An 18,553-nucleotide genomic window follows, 5' to 3' on the forward strand; every position below is an offset into this window, starting at 1 on the left:
ATATACTTTTCTCTTTTTGACATTACAATTATTAACATCTCTCCTTTAATTTTGTGTATCGGCTGAATTTGAAAGTACTCCGGCACGACACCAGTGAAAATATGGAAAATGAAAATATGAATTTTATTTCACCATTATTTCTCAATATTTCATTTATAAGTGTATAATATATACATTTAATGACATGGTGTACCGGTATTTAAATATAACTCACCGATTATGTGAGGGAAAACTAGTAATGTTTCTGGTGTAATTGTCGTAGCCCAAATAATGGTAACTGACACTTTCAAAAATAAAAGCTTGATAAATCCCGTAAGGGTTAAAGTGACAGTATGTACAGTTTTTCATTGTCAAGTTGAGCTGAAGTGACTTTGTATTTCAAAAGATTGACTGTTATATTGGTGATTGACCAATTGTTGATATTAGAAAATGTTTAGGATAAAATATATATCTGTCTAAAATATTGCAGTACTCTTGGCCCGTGTAAGACTCGAATTCAAACCCTGTGGTGGGTAAGATTAAAAAAAAACGAACTTCTGGCTAAAGTTAACTAGTTTATAAATAACAATTTAATTAAATTTGCACAAAAATTATTACAGAATTAACAATATATTCTTATCACTTGAAGTTAATAAAAGTTAAAGTTTGTTGATTTCTTGAATGTTAATATGTGTTCAGAATTTGTAAATAAAACATAATTACAATTCCTTGTTGTTGTCCTTCGTTTTCTTTAATAGTAAATAATTTGTTGAGTCTTTGTTAGTAAGTGAATTTAAGTGATTATTGCCAAAATGTTTAAAGAAATATAAAGTTTTTGTAAGAGAGAAAATTTGTTGTTAGTTACTGAATGTCCAAAAGACAAAGGTCGCTGGATCTGCTTTGCATGTACTTTTGTTATTCTTTTCACGCAACTTAAGTTGCACATAGTCGCGTAAATTCCAACCAATACGATTACAGATCAAGCTTTTTCGCAGAAGATGTACGTTATTACCCCGTTAAATTCCCAGAACTTTATCATCGACCAATGAAAAAGCATCCGGCTGTCTAATTGGCCAATCCTATGTACCGTTACAAAAACATGATAGCCAAAGCACATTGGAAAACATGGTGTTGATCTCCAAAGAATGTAAACCCACATGTCAGCGATTGGAAAATATATTTCAATGGCAGTTTGATAAGAACCCATAAGCTATGACGAATAAGTGTTGTGTAACCTTGGTTTTAGATAAATTTTGATCCTGAGTTGTAAATTTCTTGCTATAGCCGTTCGTGTGCACCGCGCAGGAAAATAGTTTGTTTGGCTCGAAAATCTAAGTTACCTTTGGCCTGTAATAAGATGCAACGATGACATCTGGATTGATGTAGATGTTTTGCTACCTGTTAATATTATTTCTTTTATGAATGACTTCAGTGATTCGGTAATCACTGATTAGTTTCATATTAAAGTTAAATTGTCGTGTGTTTTCACGACTTCCGGTTTTGAGCTAAAAAATAAAAAAGTCATCATAGAAAGTGGTTCACGACAAGCTGGAGTGAGTTGTACCCGATGTTTCTAAAATTTAAAGCTACAAGCAAATTCCGATGGATATTTACAGAAATTTCCTTTAAATAGGCCGTTTGAGTTATTTATCGTTCATGCAAAGCAAATTACAAAATGGAGAGGAATAATGGCAAAATTTAAAATCCTTTTGCCTTTCACTAGTTAACTCACTATATACCCTTGGATGGGTATAAAGTCACCTTTAATTCTTTATCACAGCAAAGTTCTATTGAAGCTCAATTAACCAGTTGTACGGCATTGCTCATGCAGAAATAAGTTTATTGGATGTCTTTTGCCGCGTCTCAATTTCCAGCACATATATAGATTTATGCTTAATTTAATCACAATCTTGACACTTAGATCATCAAAGATATGTATATTCAGACAGACAGACAGACAGACAGACGGACAAATGGATGGATGGACAATATCCAATTTCATATTTTACCAAAGGGAGGTAATGAAATTGAGATAGGTTTATTTCTAAGCGGTGCGTATCTGTCATATATATGGGAGGTCAAAAATAAACTAACAAACACATTAGCTTGATGCTACTAAAGTATTTATTAAGCTAAGGAAAATAAAACAAGTCAAGAGCGAAAAATCAGTATTTCTGATGTAGAGTTGTCGTAAAGAAAAAAGAAAAATGCCTAATTAGATTGCGCTATAAATACGCGTGGAACGTTCGAGTAAGAAGAAACTATATTCTCGTCCGTAGTCCATAGCGTTTGTCAGAATATGTTCTGAAATAAATAAATGAATGTATTATTATCAAAGTTTTTTACTTATTAAAAAGAACATATACATCCTTTTATTGCTTAAAGTGAATTGGTCTATAATGGAAAGTCTGTTATATAATAAAAGACTAAGTTGATAGTATTTAGTATAATACATAATAAATCACGAAAAAAATATGTATGGGTGTACGATACATGATACTACGGAGCCCCTAAGGTGACATTTTCCACACTTTTTTCCCCGGAATTTAATTCGTTTTTACGAAATAATAATTCGTAATTACGAAATAATAATTCGTTTTTACGAAATACTAATTCGTAAATACGAAATATTAATTCGTTTTTACGAAATATTAATTCGTTTTTACGAAATAATAATTCGTAATTACGAAATATTAATTCGTTTTTACGAAATATTAATTCGTTTTTACGAAATATTATTTCGTATTTACGAAATATTATTTCGTAATTACGAAATATTAATTCGTTATTACGAAATATTAATTCGTTTTTACGAAATATTATTTCGTAATTACGAAATATTATTTCGTAATTACGAAATATTAATTCGTAAAAACGAAATGTTATTTCGTAATTACGAAATAATAATTCGTAAATACGAAATAATATTTCGTAAAAACGAATTAAATTTTTTCTAGCGTTTCAAAGAGTTTTGGTAATAGTTATAAATAAGGCCTCAAAACTAAGTTCCTGACTTAATATAAGGCATGTACATGCAATATAAATAGTGATTTTTGTTCTCCCCAAGTTTTTTTTAACTTTACACTATTGTACATAAATTAAAATATTCGCATGTCAATAGCGTTGAGCCACAGCCGTGATAGTACACGCGCTAGGAAAATTTACTTAAAATGGGGGTCCTGTGCTTCAAATCCAAACACGGACATTTCTAATACTAAATTGTGAGGAAATATTCATTTTAAATTGATTAGATTAGTGAAATCTGGACCAACCCCCTCCTCGTCCCATTAGTTTTACTTATGTATATGATAAAAGAACGGAATAATATAGCATGTTTCTGTTTTAAAGATACATGTCGTAAAAGATTGCCTCAAACATTAAAACATTGCTGATAGGAACATGTATTTGACAATGGGGAAAATACCATTTTGGATAGAGAATGACTTCTCACTCAAAAACCCTGTTCACTTAAATATAATAACTTGAGAACCATTCGGCTTATAATCGCAAAGTTGATCAAGGCATGTAAATGACCCATTTGTGAGATTAATAGGTTCAGTATCAAGCTCAAAATGACCTTAAGTAAGATTTCGTAAAAACGAATTAATATTTCGTAATTACGAAATAACATTTCGTTTTTACGAATTAATATTTCGTAATAACGAAATAATATTTCGTAATTACGAAATAACATTTCGTAAAAACGAATTAATATTTCGTAAATACGAATTAATATTTCGTAAAAACGAATTGATATTTCGTTATTACGAAATAACATTTCGTTTTTACGAATTAATATTTCGTAATTACGAAATAATATTTCGTAAAAACGAATTAATATTTCGTAAAAACGAATTGATATTTCGTAATTACGAATTAATATTTCGTAAAAACGAATTAAATGCCGGGGGAAAAGTGTCGAGAATGTCACCTTAGGGGCTCCGTATGATCCGATATTATATATATATTTATAAAGCAGAAAAGAAATTGTTCTAGAACAAAATATTGTTACTAATCATACAAATGTTACAGAATTTCATCATTGTTTTTACAAGCAATATTTTATAAGATTATCCAAATGGTACTTTTGATCTATCAATATTTGAAATACTTTTGGAACATGTGTCCATCATAGAACAATCAGCTCTTAAATAAACTGTATGCTACATCAACATTTATCAAATATTTCGATATTGTGCAAACAAAAATTAGAGAAGAAGAATATATATTTATATATAGTACTGTAATATATCGACAAAAGAATACTGTAACATATCGACAAATATTGTACTAAATCGACAATATAATACTGTAATATAGCGACAATATCATACTGTAATATGTCGACAATACAATAAGTTATATATCGACAATATAATACTTTAATATATCGACAATAGATCTAGAGTACTGTAATATATCGACAATATAATACTGTAATATATCGACAATATCATACTGTAATATATCGACAATAGAATACTGTAATATATCGACAATATCATACTGTAATATATCGATAATATAATACTGTAATATATCGACAATATAATACTGTAATATATCGACAATATCATACTGTAATATATCGACAATATCATACTGTAATATATCGACAATATCATACTGTAATATATCGATAATATAATACTGTAATATATCGACAATATAATACTTTAATATATCGACAATATCATACTGTAATATATCGATAATTTAATACTGTAATATATCGACAATTGAATACTGTTATATATCGACAATAGAATAATGTAGTATATCGACAATATAATGCTGAAATATATCGACAATATAATACTGAAATATATCGACAAAATAATACTGTAATATATCGACGATAGAATACTGTAATATATCGACAATATAATACTGAAAGATCTATATCGACAATAGAATATTGAAATATATTGACAATACAATATTGTAATATATCGATAATAGAATACTATAATATATCGACAATATAATACTGAAATATATCGACAAAATAATACTGTAATATATCGACAATAGAATACTGTAATATATCGACAATATAATACTGAAAGATCTATATCGACAATAGAATATTGAAATATATTGACAATACAATATTGTAATATATCGATAATAGAATACTATAATATATCGACAATATAATACTGTAATATATCGACAATATAATACTGTAATATATAGACGATAGAGTCCTGTAATATATCGATAATACAATACTGTAATATATCGACAATTTTATACTGTAATATATCGACAGTTTAGTATTTTAATATATCGACAATATAATACGGAAATATACCGACAATATAATATTGCAATATATCGACAATATAATATTGTAATATATCGACAATAGATCACTGTAATATATCGATAATATAGTACGGTAATATTTCGACAATATAATAAATACTGTGATATATCGACAACAATATACTGTAATATATCGATAATTGAACACTGTAATATGCCGACAATATGATGCTGTAGTACATCGACAATGGAGTTCTGTAATATATCAACAATATAATACTGAAATATATCGGCAACAGAACACTGTTAGATATAAAAATAGAGTACTGTATCGACAATAGAACAGATTTTCGGAAAACAATATATGAAAAACTCACTGTTTTAGAAGCGTTCAATAGTTTAGCTCGTTGGTCAGTCCATCTATACGTCTGTTCAGAATTTCCATTTTTCTCTCCAAAGTACTGATAGTTTTCACATCATTTTCCTTTCCAAGTCTTCTCCTGACGATATCAAGTTTGTCTTTTAACTTCGTCAACCTATCATTTATACTTTCAGTGTCTGAAATCGCGTCAGATTCATCCAATTCTTTACGTAAGAAAGAAATCCGTTCATTTAGTAGTTGCTTTTCTTCTTTCAAACTTTTTCTTTTCTCTTTTTCAGACGTTTGGGTAATCATTTTTTCAAGTTTTTCTAAATATCTATTTAAAATCTGTAAACGGGCATTAATGTTCATTTCTCCAACACCATTACTATTGCCTTCTGATTTTCTGGAAAGTTTCTTGTCTAAAATTGATTTTTTTCTCTTTCGCATTTTAAGTTCATCTTTTGTGTTTGATATTCTGTTTTTAATCTTGCTATGCTTCTCATTAACCTTCTCTAAATCGTTTAGGTTACTTTTACTGATTTTATTACTATCATCAGTTTCTTTTTCATTATCTTGCCTTAGTTTTTTATTAATGATATCCTTTTTCTCAAGAAAGTTTCTTTCATCTGGCTTATCTTTAGTTTTGGAAAGCTTTTTGTTTATTTCATTACGAAGAATCTCTGGGCGTTCTATCATAAGAGTTTCATTTTTGCCTTTGTTGTCATCATAATTACTTTCTTGTTCACCAATTTTATTGATCTTTGCCTTGATCTTTTCTGCTTGATCTTGTAATAATTTCTTTTCATGTTCACTTTTTGTTTTCGAAATTAGTTGCTTTACTTTTTGTAACTTTCTGATAAGACGTTCAAGTTTACTCTCATTGATATTATCTGGCAAATCAAATTCATGTTGGCTATTTTCAGGTTCGTCGTGATTTTTATTACTGCCGTCATTGCTTTTCTTGTCATTTTTGTTATGTTTGCTATTCTTATTTACAGTTCTGTCGTTGCTTCCTGTCAACCTGTTAATTCTGTTCTGAATAATCTTTTTCTTTTCAAGTAAAGTACTTTCATCCGACTGATTTGTAGTATTTGACAGTCTATTTTTGATAATTTCCAACTTCTTACGAAGTATTTCTAGACGTTCTTTAATGGATTTTCCCTTTTCGCTTTCGTTTTCGTCATCTTCATTTTCTTGTTCAAGTTTTGTTTCATCATTATTTTCATCTAAACCAGACTTACTGTTCTTATTTTTCTTTTTTCTTTTATCTTTATGACTATCATCATTACTTTTCTCTTCCTTCCTGTTATTTTTCTCAATTTTCTTATTTTCATTACTATCGTTGTCCCCTGTCAAACGTTTAATTCTGTTTTTAATAATATCTAACTTTTCAAGTAATGTCCTTTCATCTGACTTATTTTTAGCTTTTGAAAGTCTATTTTTGATAATTTCTAATTTTTTACGAAGAATTTCTAGACGTTCTTTAAATGTTTTTCCATTTTCGCTTTCGTCGTCGATATTGTCATTTTCTTGTCTTCGTATTTTATTGATCTTGGCCTTGATTCTGTTTGCTTCGTCTTGCAATGCTTCCTTTTGTTTTTTATTTTTTGTTTCTGAAATTTGTTGCTTTACATCTTGGAGACTTCTTATAAGACGATCAAGTTTTGTTTCATCATTATTTTCATCTAAATCATTGTCCTTATTTTTCTTTTTTCTTTCAGCATTATTACTATCATCATTAGTTTTCTCTTCCTTCCTGTTATTTTTCTCATTTTTCTTATTTTCATTACTATCGTTTCCCCCTGTCAAACGTTTAATTCTGTTTTTAATAATATCTAACTTTTCAAGTAATGTTCTTTCATCTGACTTATTTTTAGCTTTTGAAAGTCTATTTTTGATAATTTCCAATTTCTTACGAAGGATTTCTAGACGTTCTTTAATAGTTTTTCCATTTTCGCCTTCGTCTTCGTCATCTTCATTTTCTTGTCCTCGTATTTTATTGATCTTGGCCTTGATTCTGTTTGCTTCGTCTTGTAATTCTTCCTTTTGTTCTTTATTTTTCGTTTTTGAAATTTGTTGCTTTACATCTTGGAGACTTCTCATAAGACGATCAAGCTTTGTTTCATCATTATTTTCATCTAAATCATTTTGCTTATTTTTCTTTTTTCTTTCAGCATTATTACTATCATCATTAGTTTTCTCTTCCTTCCTGTTATTTTTCTCATTTTTCTTATTTTCATTACTATCGTTTCCCCCTGTCAAACGTTTAATTCTGTTTTTAATAATATCTAACTTTTCAAGTAATGCTCTTTCATCTGACTTATTTTTAGCTTTTGAAAGTCGATTTTTGATAATTTCCAACTTCTTACGAAGGATTTCTAGACGTTCTTTAATAGTTTTTCCATTTTCGCTTTCGTCGTCATCATCTTCATTTTCTTGTCCTCGTAATTTATTGATCTTGGTCTTGATTCTGTTTGCTTCGTCTTGTAATGCTTCCTTTTGTTTTTTATTTTTCGTTTTTGAAATTTGTTGCTTTACATCTTGGAGACTTTTTATAAGACGATCAAGCTTTGTTTCATTATTATTTTCATCTAAATCATTTTGCTTATTTTTCTTTTTTCTTTCAGCATTATTACTATCATCATTAGTTTTCTCTTCCTTCCTGTTATTTTTCTCATTTTTCTTATTTTCATTACTATCGTTTCCCCCTGTCAAACGTTTAATTCTGTTTTTAATAATATCTAACTTTTCAAGTAATGCTCTTTCATCTGACTTATTTTTAGCTTTTGAAAGTCTATTTTTGATAATTTCCAATTTCTTACGAAGAATTTCTAGACGTTCTTTAATAGTTTTTCCATTTTCGCTTTCGTCTTCATCATCCTCATTTTCTTGTCCTCGTATTTTATTGATTTTCGCCCTGATCCTATTTGCTTTGTCTTGTAATTCTTCCTTTTGTTCTTTATTTTTCGTTTTTGATATTTGTTGCTTTACATCTTGGAGACTTTTCATAAGACGATCAAGCATTGTTTCATCATTATTTTCATCTAAATCATTGTCCTTATTTTTCTTTTTTCTTTCAGCATTATTACTATCATCATTAGTTTTCTCTTCCTTCCTGTTATTTTTGTCATTTTTCTTATTTTCATTACTATCGTTTCCCCCTGTCAAACGTTTAATTCTGTTTTTAATAATATCTAACTTTTCAAGTAATGCTCTTTCATTGGACTTATTTTTAGCTTTTGAAAGTCGATTTTTGATAATTTCCAACTTCTTACGAAGGATTTCTAGACGTTCTTTAATAGTTTTTCCATTTTCGCTTTCGTCGTCATCATCTTCTTTTTCTTGTCCTCGTAATTTATTGATCTTGGTCTTGATTCTGTTTGCTTCGTCTTGTAATTCTTCCTTTTGTTTTTTATTTTTCGTTTTTGAAATTTGTTGCTTAACATCTTGGAGACTTTTCATAAGACGATCAAGCTTTGTTTCATTATTATTTTCATCTAAATCAGACTTATTGTCCTTATTTTTCTTTTTTCTTCCATATTTATCGCTATCATCGTTAGTTTTCTCTTCATTTCTGTTATTTTTCTCATTTTTCTTATTTTCATTACTATCGTTTCCCCCTGTCAAACGTTTAATTCTGTTTTTAATGATATCTAACTTTTCAAGTAATGCTCTTTCATCTGACTTATTTTTAGCTTTTGAAAGTCGATTTTTGATAATTTCCAACTTCTTACGAAGAATTTCTAGACGTTCTTTAATAGTTTTTCCATTTTCGCTTTCGTCTTCGTCATCTATAATATCGTTTTCATTTTCAAGGCCAGGCAGTGACTCGTCATTGTCGTCAATTTTTAATTGCTTACGCCTCTTTTGGATCCTGCTCTTAAGGTTATCTGCTTCATCTTGCAACGATTTCCTTTCCTGTTCATATTTTGCAATTGATAATTGTTGTTTAATTTCTCTTAAATTTTTAATTAAACGTTCCAATTTATCGTCATCAAGACCTCTTTTATCAGATTCATAGCTTCCTTTATTGGTATCTCTCTCATTTTGATTTCTTCTATCTTCGTTTCCTTTGTCCTTTTTCTTGTTGATGTTGTTCCCATTTTGATAGTCATCATTGCTTCCAATCAATCGGTTTATTCTATTTAAAATTATCTCCTTTTTCTTAAGAAGTTTTCTTTCATCAGATTTTCTTTGTGGTTCGGATAGCTTCTTTTCAATAAGTCCAAGTTTCCTACGAAGAATTTGTAGACGCTCTTTTCTAGTCTTTCCTTTTTCGTCTTTATCCTCGCCACCTTCATTTTTCCGTTCTCGAATCTTGTTGATCTTGGCTTTGATCCTGTCTGCTTCGTCTTGTAATGACTTTCTTTCCCGCTCATCTTTTGCAGTTGGTATTTGTTGTTTTATTTCTCTTAAATTTTCAATTAAACGTTCCATTTGATCGTCGCCAAGATCTTCTCTTTCGCTAGGTCCATATTTTCCTTTCTTGAGATCTCTCTGATTTTTATCCTTATCGTTTCTACTCGTCAATCGGTTTATTCTATTTAGAATTATTTCCTTTTTCTCAAGCAGTTTTCTTTCATCAGATTTACTTTGTGGTTCGGAAAGCTTCTTTTCAATAAATTCAAGTTTCTTACGAAGAATTTGTAGACGGTCTTTCATAGTCTTTCCTTTTTCGTCTTCATCTTCGTCACCTTCATTTTCCCGTTCTCGAATCTTGTTGATCTTGACTTTGATCCTGTCTGCTTCGTCTTGTAACGATTTACCTTCCTGGTCATTTTTTGCCAATGGAATTCGATGTTTCAATTCTTTGAATCTGTTTATTAGACGTTCAATGTTGTCTTTATAAATATCATCATTTCTGACAATCCGAGGTAATCCATGGAATCGGCGTAGTCTGTTTTTTAGAGTTTCTGCATATGTCTGTAATTCATTCTTTTTCTTTTTATCGCCTGTTTCAGAAATTTTATCAAGTACCACTTTTAATTCCTTTTTTAAAAGTTTAACCTCCTTGTCATTACTATCTGTATCTAATTTGCCATCTCTTAACACGTCATTGTCATCATTTTTTAATTGTTGACGCCTCTTTTGGATCCTGCTCTTTAGGCTATCCGCTTTATCTTGCAACAATTTTCTTTCCCGCTCATTTTTTGCAGTTGGAATTTGTTGTTTTATTTCTCTTAGATTTTCAATTAAACGTTCCAATTCATCGTCACCATAATCTTTTCTTTCATCAAGTCCATATCTTCCTTTATGGATATCTATCTGATATGTATCGTTATCATTGCTTCTCGTCAATCGGTTTATTCTATTTAGAATTATTTCCTTTTTCTCAAGCAGTTTTCTTTCATCAGATGTACTGTGTGGTTTGGAAAGTTTCTTTTCAATAACTTCAAGTTTCCTACGAAGAATTTGTAGGCGCTCATTTCTTGTCTTTCCTTTATCGTCTTCATCTTGGTCACCTTCATTTTCCCGTTCTCGAATCTTGTTTATCTTGGCTTTGATCCTGTCTGCTTCGTCTTGTAATGATTTTCTTTCCCGCTCATTTTTTGCAGTTGGTATTTGTTGTTTTATTTCTCTTAAATTTTCAATTAAACGTTCCAATTGATCGTCACCATGATTTTCTCTTTCATCAGGTTCATGTCTATCATTGCTCCTTGTCAATCGCTTTATTCTATTAAGAATTATCTCCCTTTTTTCAAGCAGTTTTGTTTCATCAGATTTACTTTGTGGTTTGGAAAGCTTCTTTTCAATTACTTCAAGTTTCTTACGAAGAATTTGTAGGCGCTCTTTCCTAGTCTTTCCTTTGTCGTCTTCATCTTCGTCACCTTCATTTTCCCGTTCTCGAATCTTGTTGATCTTGGCTTTGATCCTGTCTGCTTCGTCTTTTAATGATTTTCTTTCCTGCTCATTTTTTGCAGTTGGTATTTGTTGTTTTATTTCTTTTAAATTTTCAATTAAACGTTCCAATTTATCATCACCAGAATTTTCTTTTTCATCAGGTTCATGTCTATCGTTGCTCCCCATCAATCGGTTTATTCTATTAAGAATTATCTCCCTTTCTTCAAGCAATTTTCTTTCATTAGATTTACTTTGTGGTTTGGAAAGCTTCTTTTCAATTACTGCAAGTTTCCTACGAAGAATTTGTAGACGCTCTTTTTTAGTCTTTCCTTTATCGTCTTCATCTTCGTCACCTTCATTTTCCCATTCTCGAATATTGTTGATCTTGGCTTTGATCCTGTCTGCTTCGTCTTGTAATGATTTTCTTTCCTGCTCATTTTTTGCAGTTGGTATTTGTTGTTTTATTTCTTTTAGATTTTCAATAAGACGTTCCATTTTATCATCACCATGATCTTCTCTTTCATCAGGTTCATGTCTATCGTTGCTCCTTGTCAATCGGTTTATTCTATTAAGAATTATCTCCCTTTTCTCAAGCAGTTTTCTTTCATCAGATTTACTTTGTGGTTTGGAGAGCTTCTGTTCAATTACTTCAAGTTTCCTACGAAGAATTTGTAGGCGCTCTTTCCTAGTCTTTCCTTTTTCGTCTTCATCTTCGTCACCTTCATTTTCCCGTCCTCGAATCTTGTTGATCTTGGCTTTGATCCTGTCTGCTTCGTCTTGTAATGATTTTCTTTCCTGCTCATTTTTTGCAGTTGGTATTTGTTGTTTTATTTCTTTTAAATTTTCAATTAAACGTTCCAATTTATCATCACCATGATTTTCTCTTTCATCAGGTTCATGTCTATCGTCGCTTCTTGTCAATCGGTTTATTCTATTAAGAATTGTCTCCCTTTTCTCAAGCAGTTTTCTTTCATCAGATTTACTTTGTGGTTTGGAAAGCTTCTTTTCAATTACTTCAAGTTTCCTACGAAGAATTTGTAGGCGCTCTTTCGTAGTCTTTCCTTTTTCGTCTTCATCTTCGTCACCTTCATTTTCCCGTTCTCGAATCTTGTTGATCTTGGCTTTGATCCTGTCTGCTTCGTCTTGTAATGATTTTCTTTCCTGCTCATTTTTTGCGGTTGGTATTTGTTGTTTTATTTCTTTTAAATTTTCAATTAAACGTTCCAATTTATCGTCACCATGATTTTCTCTTTCATCAGATTCATGTCTATCGTTGCTCCCCATCAATCGGTTTATTCTAATCAGAATTATCTCCCTTTTCTCAAGCAGTTTTCCTTCATCAGATTTACTTTGTGGCTTGGAAAGCTTCTTTTCAATTACTTCAAGTTTCCTACGAAGAATTTGTAGACGCTCTTTTTTAGTCTTTCCTTTTTCGTCTTCATCTTCGTCACCTTCATTTTCCCGTTCTCGAATCTTGATGATCTTAGCTTTGATCCTGTCTGCTTCGTCTTGTAATGATTTTCTTTCCTGATCATTTTTTGCAGTTGGTATTTGTTGTTTTATTTCTTTTAAAATTTCAATTAAACGTTCCAATTTATCGTCACCATGATTTTCTCTTTCATCAGATTCATGTCTATCGTTGCTCCCCATCAATCGGTTTATTCTAATCAGAATTATCTCCCTTTTCTCAAGCAGTTTTCCTTCATCAGATTTACTTTGTGGCTTGGAAAGCTTCTTTTCAATTACTTCAAGTTTCCTACGAAGAATTTGTAGACGCTCTTTTTTAGTCTTTCCTTTTTCGTCTTCATCTTCGTCACCTTCATTTTCCCGTTCTCGAATCTTGATGATCTTAGCTTTGATCCTGTCTGCTTCGTCTTGTAATGATTTTCTTTCCTGATCATTTTTTGCAGTTGGTATTTGTTGTTTTATTTCTCTTAAATTTTCAATTAAACGTTCCAATTTATCATCACCATGACTTTCTCTTTCATCAGGTTCATGTCTATCGTCGCTCCTTGTCAATCGCTTTATTCTATTAAGAATTATCTCCTTTCTCTCAAGCAGTTTTCTTTCATCAGATTTACTTTGTGGTTTGGAAAGCTTCTTTTCAATTACTTCAAGTTTCCTACGAAGAATTTGTAGGCGCTCTTTCCTAGTCTTTCCTTTATCGTCTTCATCTTCGTCACCTTCATTTTCCCGTCCTCGAATATTGTTGATCTTGGCTTTGATCCTGTCTGCTTCGTCTTGTAATGATTTTCTTTCCTGCTCATTTTTTGCGGTTGGTATTTGTTGTTTTATTTCTTTTAAATTTTTAATTAAACGTTCCAATTTATCGTCACCAGAATTTTCTTTTTCATCAGGTTCATGTCTATCGTTGCTCCCCATCAATCGGTTTATTCTATTAAGAATTATCTCCCTTTTCTCAAGCAGTTTTCTTTCATCAGATTTACTTTGTGGTTTGGAAAGCTTCTTTTCAATTACTGCAAGTTTCCTACGAAGAATTTGTAGACGCTCTTTTTTAGTCTTTCCTTTTTCGTCTTTATCTTCGTCACCTTCATTTTCCCGTTCTCGAATCTTGTTGATCTTGGCTTTGATCCTGTCTGCTTCGTCTTGTAATGATTTTCTTTCCTGCTCATTTTTTGCAGTTGGTATTTGTTGTTTTATTTCTTTTAAATTTTCAATTAAACGTTCCAATTTATCATCACCATGATTTTCTCTTTCATCAGGTTCATGTCTATCGTTGCTCCTTGTCAATCGGTTTATTCTATTAAGAATTATCTCCTTTTTCTCAAGCAGTTTTCTTTCATCAGATTTACTTTGTGGTTTGGAAAGCTTCTTTTCAATTACTTCAAGTTTCCTACGAAGAATTTGTAGGCGCTCTTTCCTAGTCTTTCCTTTTTCGTCTTCATCTTCGTCACCTTCATTTTCCCGTTCTCGAATCTTGTTGATCTTGGCTTTGATCCTGTCTGCTTCGTCTTGTAATGATTTTCTTTCCTGCTCATTTTTTGCAGTTGGTATTTGTTGTTTTATTTCTTTTAAATTTTCAATTAAACGTTCCAATTTATCGTCACCATGATTTTCTCTTTCATCAGATTCATGTCTATCGTTGCTCCCCATCAATCGGTTTATTCTAATCAGAATTATCTCCCTTTCTTCAAGCAATTTTCTTTCATTAGATTTACTTTGTGGTTTGGAAAGCTTCTTTTCAATTACTGCAAGTTTCCTACGAAGAATTTGTAGACGCTCTTTTCTAGTCTTTCCTTTTTCGTCTTCATCTTCGTCACCTTCATTTTCCCGTTCTCGAATCTTGTTGATCTTGGCTTTGATCCTGTCTGCTTCGTCTTGTAATGATTTTCTTTCCTGCTCATTTTTTGCAGTTGGTATTTGTTGTTTTATTTCTTTTAAATTTTCAATTAAACGTTCCAATTTATCATCACCATGATTTTCTCTTTCATCAGGTTCATGTCTATCGTTGCTCCTTGTCAATCGGTTTATTCTATTAAGAATTATCTCCTTTTTCTCAAGCAGTTTTGTTTCATCAGATTTACTTTGTGGTTTGGAAAACTTCTTTTCAATAACTTGAAGTTTCCGTTGAAGAATTTGTAGGCGCTCTTTTCTAGTCTTTCCTTTTTCGTCTTCATCCAAGTCACCTTCATTTTCCCATTCTCGAATCTTGTTGATCTTGGCATTGATCCTTTCTGCTTCGTCTTGTAATGATTTTCTTTCTTGAAGATTCCTTGCTATAGGAATTTGTTGCTTTATTTCTTTCAGTCTCTTCATCAGACGTTCCAATTTATCCTCGTCACCTGTCAAACGATCGATTCTATTCTGAATGATTTCTTTTTTATCACGTAATTTCTTTTCATCGGTCTTGCTGTTTGTTTTAGAGAGCTTCTTGTGAATAGTCTCCAATTTAGAACGAAGAATATCAAGTCGCTCTATTTTCTTTTTTCTTTCTCTGTTATTATTTTTATCATTTGTATCTTGTCGTATTTTGTATATTTTAGATTTTAGCCTGTCTGCTTCGTCCTGTAAAGAATCTCTTTCTTTCTCATTTCTTGCTTCAGGAATCATTGTCTTTATTTCTTTGTACTTTTTAAGTAGCTTCCTAAGTTTCACTTTATTGTCATTATACACCAGTCCTAATTCTCCTTTTAATTTGCGTATATTAGATTCAAGAATATAAACTTCAGCTTTTAGTTTTGTCTTTACCCTTTCATCTTTAGTATGAGATAAAAGTTTTATTTTTATTTTAAACTCTTGAACAAGGCGTCTCAACCTATCTTCTTTGATAAGTGTACTTTTGATGTCATCCTTGTCATTTGACGTTTTCTTCTTGTTTTTTAAAGTAATTATTTTTCGTTTAGCACTCTGATGAATGTTTTTCAATAATATTTTTCTCTTTGACTTGTCTGTTACGCCCGTATTTTTGTCTTTTCGATTGGTTTCAGTAATTGAAAGTTTTGCAATATTTTTTTCCACTTCCTTTATTTTTGCCTTCAAAGTTTGCGATTCAATCGGGTCATTTGATTTTAAAAGTTTCTGTTTTATTTGTTTTTGCTTACTTTTGAGTATTTCCAAGCGTTTTTGTTCAGTGAGTTTAACAAATGTTTTAATTTTTTTCTCCGAGTCTTTGTCATTTTCTCTTTCCAATTCCATTAACCTTGAAACAAGCTTTTTCTTTTTCATTTCTATTTTATGTAAAATATTCTTATCTGCAGTTTTAGAATATCTTATGTTATAAGCTTTAATAATTGCTTTCATCTTTTTAATTTTATTCTTTCTGATATATTTTGTTTGTGTAGTAGATGTCGTCTTCTTTGTTCCTTTATTTTTCTTTTTGATAAACGATTTCTGTTTACTCAGACGTCGATTAAGATTAAATACAATTTTCTGGAGTTTTTTCTTTTCTTCTACTTTGGTAACGGTTTTAAGTTTTAACTTAAAAACATTTATCTGTTTGGTAATTTTCTTGATGAGTTTTACTCTGTCTGTCTCCTTCATATAATCATTATAAGATTCAGATTTGGATTTTTTCTCTTTGCGTCTTTGCGAATCAATTTTAATAACAAAACCGTTACAACAGTTTTCTAGCACAGGATTGAAAGCCTTAGTGTCACAACATGCTGTAAGTTCTCCATGTTTTCGATATTTAGTTTTTCCGGAACAACAAATATACATTGATGGATTGTAACTGTTCGTGCTACAACACTTAGTTGTCTCTCCTGAAACTTTAAATTGTACAACACCATTACAACATATTTCATTCCTACTATCATATGTTTCAGCAATTCCACAACAAGAATCAGCTGATGGTGTTGTCTTCAAGAGTATTTTTCCACTGCAGCATATATAAAGAGATGGATCATAAGGTAATCCTGAACAACAGCCTGTTTCAGAAGAATACTGCACCTGTCCGCAACACGATGGATTGTTCATGTTTCTAGAGAGTATGGTATTTTCACAACACATGTTTTCTGTTGAATCAAACACTAATTTTCCACAACATAAGATTTTACTTATGTCCACATCACCTGGAATAATTTGCACGTTTCCGTCACAACACTTTTCTATTTTAGCGTTGTATGATTTTTGTCCACAACATGAAGTATCTCCCCCAGATATTTTTTCATGTAAAACTCCTTCGCAACAAATGTGTGTATTCATGTTAAAAACTTCATCACCACAACACTGAGAATCATATCCGTAGATAAGGCGCTTTCTTTTTGTCTTACAACATATTTGGCTTTTAACATTGAACAAGCGTTCACCGCAGCATGCACAAGGTGAAGACTGTGGGACTTTTCTCGGACGCCCATCACAACAGGCTTTCTTTGAAAGATCTATTTGTTTGTTCCCACAACAACAGGAATTATCTCCGTATTTGCGGACCATTATGTTGCCGTTACAACAAACTGATATTTCTTCGTTGAAACGTGGAACGATTATATCCTTAGAATTACATTTAAAGCAGTTGCTTTCAAATGTTGAACTACCACAACATTTCGTTGTGATGCTTGATTTTTGCCTTATTTTGTTATCACAGCAAATACTTTTTGATGGATCAAAAACCTTTCTGCCACAACATTTTGTAGATTGTCCGGCTATTGCAGGCATAATGTCACCCTTGCAACATATCGAATGCTTAGAGTCATACGATTGTCCTCGGCAACATTTAGTGCTGTCTCCATTATATCTGTATTGAACATTTCCGTTGCAACAAATAAATTTACTGACGTCATAACCGACTCCTCCGCAATAGTGTCCTATTGTAAAATATAAAAGTGAAACAAAGCTACTAATTATAAATGATTAACAGGAGACGTATAATTTACAAGACAATATTATTCATGAAAAAAAAATCATCAGATCTAATTTAAATACAAATAAGTTTGACTTTCACTTGCAGCTCAATTGCACAAACATTAACGAAACCAGTGCAATGATACATATTTTCATTTGCGGTAAATCTTAGAATAATAAATATATAAAATTTTAAAAGAGTACCGACAATCATGTCTTATTTCTTGGCGCTTAATACGGAAAAAGTCTTTGATCTAATTTTACACTAACATTGATTTTTTAATCGAATCAACATACTATTTACATATCATTTATATATGGCATGTAGATTTAATTGGATTAGTTAATATTTAAGTTATTTTTATTTACCTTGCTTACACTGATTGAAGAACTTCAACCGAAGGGCATTGAGGACATCAAATAAATCATTATGGTCATTTACAATGAAAACATTTTCTTCCTTTGGTGATGATGCTATTGCGTACAATTCTGATGTTTCTTGTATATCAATTCCGACTGCAATTATATGTATTCCGGATAATTTTGCTTTATTCGCTTCCTCCACAGTGTATGTTACATCATCAGATTCGCCATCAGTGATAATAATGGCAACGTTTTGTACTTTTTTTCTATCTCCTGACGATGTTTTAAACACATAAGTATAAAGATTCTCAAGTGCTCGACCTGTATTTGTTGATCCTGAACGAGTAGGTAAGTCATTTATGTGCTCAATCATATCACTACGCGTTTTGTACTTGTCAAGCAAAAACTCATTGAAAATCTTATGAGTATAAACAG

General features: G+C 31.0%; 1 protein-coding gene across 1 annotated transcript; it reads right to left on the reverse strand.

Annotated features, from left to right (window-relative positions):
• Positions 1-2,085: 2,085 nt before the first annotated feature.
• LOC132743090 (nuclear anchorage protein 1-like) lies at positions 2,086-17,711 on the reverse strand. Its single transcript, XM_060731601.1, has 3 exons — positions 15,468-17,711; positions 5,628-15,326; positions 2,086-2,283 (listed from the first exon to the last, which is right to left on the reverse strand). Exons 1-2 carry the CDS (start codon positions 17,567-17,569, stop codon positions 5,642-5,644), a joined length of 11,787 nt encoding a protein of 3,928 aa, XP_060587584.1. The 5' UTR covers positions 17,570-17,711; the 3' UTR covers positions 2,086-2,283; positions 5,628-5,641.
• Positions 17,712-18,553: the final 842 nt, after the last annotated feature.

This window comes from Ruditapes philippinarum, unplaced genomic scaffold (genome assembly GCF_026571515.1).
Source record: "Ruditapes philippinarum isolate M1 unplaced genomic scaffold, ASM2657151v2 ctg8743_1_1_1_1, whole genome shotgun sequence".
Taxonomy (NCBI): domain Eukaryota; kingdom Metazoa; phylum Mollusca; class Bivalvia; order Venerida; family Veneridae; genus Ruditapes; species Ruditapes philippinarum.